This window comes from Hipposideros armiger, unplaced genomic scaffold (assembly GCF_001890085.2).
Source record: "Hipposideros armiger isolate ML-2016 unplaced genomic scaffold, ASM189008v1 scaffold_27, whole genome shotgun sequence".
Classification (NCBI taxonomy): domain Eukaryota; kingdom Metazoa; phylum Chordata; class Mammalia; order Chiroptera; family Hipposideridae; genus Hipposideros; species Hipposideros armiger.
Genome location: NW_017731377.1, coordinates 3,770,454 through 3,776,533, shown reverse-complemented (window position 1 = coordinate 3,776,533; position 6,080 = coordinate 3,770,454). Strand labels below are relative to the sequence as shown.

The window sequence follows — 6,080 nt, the reverse complement described above, 5'->3', positions numbered from 1 at the left end:
AAATATTTCAGTATGTAATTCTCACAGGTAAAGAATAAGTGAAAAACAGTTCGTATTGGTCAAAATCAAATTATAGGAAGAAAAGACTATAGAACCAAGAGCCAAAAATTCAGTTCCAAACTCTTCCTCAGCTACAGGGCCCAACACACACTGCTTAATCTCCCTGGGCTTTGAGTTAATCAACTGAAAACAGGGTAAGTAAGAATATATAAAGGAAGAGTTGACCTTCCTCATGGGATTGATGTGAACACAGGCGACAGACAAGACAGCGCTGGACTGGGAACCATGAAGTCTGGACTCTGGTTCATGTGTGACTGCAGGCAAGACCATTGGCGTTTCTGAGCCTCACCTTTTCACTTCTGCATAATTAAGTGGTTGAACTAGATGGTCTTGTGAAGATTAATAAACAGAAGCTTCATTTAAATTGGACTTGGGAGGGCCTGTAGGGGGAGCTCTCACAACATACTGCCCATCATCAATTACCTCAAACAAATGGAAAACAGAAAGATGTTTTTCTACTCAACTTTTCCAGCAGGTAGAAGTAGGGTCCTCCCCTCCCCCTGCAAGACTGTTACAACTCAGCCAATGGAAAGTCACTACACTTCGAACTCCCTGTTTCCTCCAATAGACTCTTTGTTTACAACAGCGCCTCTGAATTCTCCCTTTTCTCTATAAAAGGATGTCCCTCTCCCTTGTCATTTGGACTTGGCATGGTTTACCATTAGACCAAATTGCAATTCTTTGTTGTTTCAGAATAAACCTATTTTGCTGGAGAAATATCTGGCTATTTGTTTAAGGTCAATAGTCTGAAACATCCTTGTAGCTCAAGCTAACTCTAAAGGTGTGAGAAATTACTATGTTGCCCCCACCCACCCACCTCCTCAAACTGCACCTTCTTTTAAAGATAACTTGAAGCCCCAAGTTCAAAACCAGAGAATTTCCCACCAAGGTGGGAGCCCTGAAGCCAGGTGCTGAGAGGAGACAAGTNTTGACCAGTCCAGCTGGCCCTCTAGAGTCTTTGCAACTGGCATTGATCAGGCCATAACTTGACGTGAACCAGCTCCAAAAGCTCCAAATATATCCCATGACGAAGTTACCTTTTTACTGGGTTATTCATTTTGTCCTGAAAAGCTGAGGCTGGACACTGCTATCATTACACCTCGGCAGCCTGGGCCAGCCCACTTAAGAATACCTCATTCTCACACACTCTGAGGGCTTCAGACGTATTCATATCATTACACACAGCTCTTTTCCTCACCTGCTGCTGTCTTAGATTTATTAAGGTTCTTGGGCTTCCGTTTTCTGGTTTGAATCCCCTCTTTCCGCATCGCAAGAGGCCTGGGGACCTAGGAGATTACAAGTCAATATATATGGTTTTCTACTTGTACATGATCAGCTACAATATTTAAATTCTCTCTCTCTCTCTCTCTCTCTCTCTCTCTCTCTCTCTCTCTCTCTCTCTCTCTCAGCAACATCTAAGCAATTCCTCTATAAATCTTGGGGCTGAGACTAAGTAATTCATCTCCTGGAACTCCTGCTGAGAAAGAAATCAATTATATATATTTTTAAAATGGGTTGAACATATATTACATGCTGGGTATTTTACTAGACTCTGGAGAAACAGAGACTGAAAGACACAGATCCTTCCCTCCAGAGGTTCATCGTTTAGTGGAAATAACAGACAAATAGAAAATAACCAGACTCAGAGGTGATGTGGGAGAGCAGAGAAGAAACACTAAACTCTGTCCTGGGTTGGGGAGGAGGGGCACTAGCACGTGAGCACATCAAGGAGGGCTTCACTGAGGAGGTGATGTCTGAGAAGTAGGAGGTTGTGGAGCAGACAGGGGCAGGCATTTCAGGCAGCAGGAACAGTATGTGCCAATGCATTTAATTTATCAGCCACATCAGGACATTATAAAAGTGAAAAGGCAGTGCTATTAGTAATTATGCCAAGAAAATAGGCATGAACTGGGACAGTCCTGGTGAGTCAAGATGTAACATCACCACTCTACCTAGAGTAGCTAGCTTTTCACTGCATTGAATCTGACTGGAACAAAGGGTGGTGTCGCCATGGGTGGCAACATGTGAGAGATTATGCTGCAGAGATTGCCCGTGGCCTGGTGCTGAGAGATAAACGTCCATGGACAATACTTTTATCCCATCTGACTCCTCATAAACAAGCAGTGACTATCAGGTGTCATGCTCTTGAACCATTCACAGAGGCCGAAACAAGTGTCTGGGGAGTAAGCCTGCCTGCATCTTTCTAGTGTTTTTAAATATTGTGCCTTTCCCACATCTGGTTTCTTTTAGGCTTGGCCAACCAAATGTCCTCTGGTCTCCCACATGGGACTAATAAAGTCCAACCCTGCCAATACTGAAAGAAAAACAATTATCACTTCAGAGATGTCAGCATGGAATTGTTAGGAGAGAAGTGCACCAGGAAATATGAACTTGAACTTGCCTTCTAGTAAACTGAGAGTCAGATGAGACAGCATTCTCACCTTTGGGAAAAAGTGTACTCAGGCCCTCTTAAAGCCCAGCCTGACTTCAGAAGAATCTTGCCTCTTGTTTATCCTTACCCACCTCAATACTTTTTCAAAAAAAAATTGTGGTAAAATGCACATAACAAAATTTACCACCCTAACCATTTTAAAGTGTACATTCAGTGGTGTTAAGTACCTTCACATTGTTGTGCAGCCATCTCCAGAACACTTTTCATCTTGCAAATCTAAAACTCTGTGCCCATTCAATAACTCCCCATTTCCCCCTCCCCTCAAACCCTCAAACCCTGGCAACCACTATTCTACTTTCTGTCTCTGTGAATTTGACCACTCTTGGTACCTCATGTAAGTGGAATCATATAGTAGTTGTCCTTTAGTGACTGGCTTACTTCACTTAGCATAATGACTTCAAGGTTCATCCATGTTGTAGCAAGTGGCAGAATTTCCTTCCTTCTAAAACGCTGAATAATATTCATTTGTATGTATACACCACATTTTGCTTATCTATCCATCCATAAATGGACATATGGTTACTCCTACCTTTTGGTCATAAGGAATAATGCTGCTATGAACATGCGTGTACAAATAACTGTTTGAAACCTTGCTTTGAATTATTTCTTGATATATACCCAGAAGCAGGATTACTGGGTGATAAGCAATTTTACTTTTAATTTTTCGAAGACACAATCTTTTTAATACCTGCGCAACATTCCTCTATCAGTTTCTTTTACCATTCCTCTATTAAACAACAATATTTTCTTTAAAATTTTTCCTTCTGGGTTTTTTTTCTACATTTTCACTATTATAGTGATTCAATAAACATCTTGCAGAAAGAAATGTATTTTCTTATGAATGTTCTTAACTATACTTTAACCTTGTTTTTTTTTTTTGCTCATTATAACAAGAAAATATGAAAAGATACATGAGATTAACTTAATAACAACCTGGCCCACCCTACTACCATCAATCCTATCCCCATGAGGCCATTGTAGTAGCCTATGTTTCTTACATTTTATTAAATTATCAAACGTGTGCACAGGTACATACCTATTACATATATGTGTGTGAACTCATCCATCCATCCAACTGTATCTGTGTGTGTGTTTCATGCACCCTCACCCCCATAGTATGGGATTATTCTACGTATATTACATTGACCTTGAACAACCCGGGTTTGAACTGAGCGTGTCCACTGACAAGTGGATTTGTTTCAATATATACACAGTTGATCTTCCATATCCCCAAGTTTCACATCCGCAGATTAAACCAACCTCAAATGGAAAACAGTATTTTTGATCCATGGTTGGGAGCCTGCATATGTGGAGGGCCGACTTAAATTATACAGGATTTTTGACTGTGTGGGATGGCTGGTACCCCTAACCCCTGAGTTGTTCAAGGGTCAACTGCCCTTTGCAATGTGTTTTTTCATTACTACAGGTCAAGATATATGGCTGTAACCTATTATTTTTTAATTTCTGTGCACTATTCCACATTAAAGGATGTGCCATAATTTATTCAACCATTTCTTTATGAGGTTTAAGATTGTTTCAAGTTTTTGGCAGTACAAACACTGCAGCAATAAACAGTTCAAACATCATTATGTCCTGACTCTTTTATTGTTTTATAGGCTAGTTTCCCAAAAGTAGAGCTGCTAGATCAAAAGGTATAAGTGTTTTTAACTGCTAGGTTGATTTCCTGAAAGAATATTTGCAGTAATTCACATGCAAATCAACAATATACTGTATAAGAGTATCTATTTTCCCAAATCCATACCAGCACTACATATTGTCACACATTTTATTTTTTGTCAAACATATGGGCAAAACACGGCATCTCAAGGTTGTTTGGATTTACATTTCACTGATTTTTTAGTGAAGTCCAGCCTCCCTGCACATGTTCAGTGGCTATCTGAGCTGCTTCTGGGAGTCATCGCTTCATAACTTTTGCCCATTTGGGGAAGTGGGGGGAAGACTGTCATTTCCTTATTATTCTATAGGATCTCTCTTTTTTTTTTTTGTTTTGCTTGTGTTGTTTTAGTTTAACTTATATTTAAACAAGTAAGACATGCACATGCACCATCTAAAAAGTACAAAGGGGGGCCAGCCAAGTGGCTCAGTTGGTTAAGAGCTCGCTCAAGAGTGCGAGCTCTGAGCAACAGTGGTTCGAGTCCCAGCCCAAGCTGAGCAGCTGCTGAGCTACCAACAGGTGGCAGGATGGCTCAGCTAAAAAAAAAAATAAAAAAGTAAAAGGTACAAAGGGGGTACACAATGAAAAAAGTGTCCCTCCAAACCCCTGTTCCTTTTCCTAGAGGCAACTCATGCTGCCAGATTCTTACATATCCTTCCAGAGGTATGCTATGTGTATATAAACAACTACATATAAATTACATTCTCCCTCTTTATAAAAATGTTGCCATACTATAAACAATGTTCTGCACTGACTGTTTTTTGTTTTAGCACTATATGATGGAAATTGTTGCAAATTAGAACATAAAGAGCTTTGTAGAAGCTCCCTGTATTCTGGAAATATTAACCCTTTTTCCTGATATTTGTGTGTATTGGTTTTTACTTTCCTTGGGTATCTTTTTCCATACACTAATATTATGTTATACAATCTAACTCTTATCTTATAGCTTAAGAGTCTCAAAAACTTGTCTAAGAAATTCTCCCACCCCCAAGGTTAGATAAATACTCCCCACTACATTCTCTTCTAGTTATTTTTATTGTCTCTATTTAAAAATGTTTGACATTTCATATCTTTAATTCACCCAACTTTATTTTTGTTTTGGGTAGGAGGTAGACGTCAAGCTTTGCTTTTGTTTTCCTGATTATGTCAATACAATTATTCTTAAACTATCTTTTATCCATTGAATTGTTACCTTTGTCTTATATCATATAAGACACACACACACTTTTTCTGAGTCACTTCATTTGTGAAATTGGAATTAGGCTTATATAATGTTAAAGATGGAAATGACCAGTAATGTTTCTGCTATAGTCTGAATGCTTGTGTCCTCCCAAACTTTGTATGTTGGAAACCAGTCTCCCAAGGTGATGGTATTAGTAGGTGGGGCCTTTGGGAGGTGATTGGGCCATGTGGGTGGAGCCCTCATGAATGGGATAAGTGCCCTTACAAAAGAGGCCAAAGAGAGTGCTCTAGCCTCTTTCACATGTGAGGATACAATGAAAAGTCTGTGACCTGGAAGAGGGCCCTCACTCAACCATGCTGGCACCCTGATCTCAGACTTCCAGGCTCTAGAACTGTGGAAATAAATGTCTGTTTTTCATAAGCCACCAAGTCTGTGGAATTTTGTTATAGCAGCCCAAACCGATTAATACAGTCTCTAAGGTTCCTTCCAACTTCATGTATCCTTGTGAAGAAGGAAAAAATGAACTCTAGTCTGCAGAGAGGAAAACAAGCGAGAACGGAGTGATGGGTATGAAGGATCATGGATGCTGGTCAAGGGGAGCGCCCCGTGTGGGGTGGGGCTACTTACGCCGTGGAGCTTCATGTACAGGCCACAGGCGTTGCACACGGGCTCACCCTCTGCGTTGCGGCGCCACAGCGTGGTGGTGGTGG

The 6,080-nt window shown here is 40.4% G+C and overlaps 1 protein-coding gene across 1 annotated transcript in view; it reads right to left on the bottom strand.

The window, feature by feature from the left end:
- GATA4 (GATA binding protein 4) overlaps positions 1–6,080 on the bottom strand; it is a 69,274-nt gene that overhangs the window by 12,250 nt on the left and 50,944 nt on the right. Inside the window, exons 4-5 of the mRNA XM_019636230.1 lie at positions 5,998–6,080; positions 1,259–1,346 (exon numbers count right to left, since the gene is read on the bottom strand). Of these exons, the coding sequence (XP_019491775.1) occupies positions 1,259–1,346; positions 5,998–6,080 (171 nt within the window). The remainder of the gene's footprint in view (positions 1–1,258; positions 1,347–5,997) is intronic.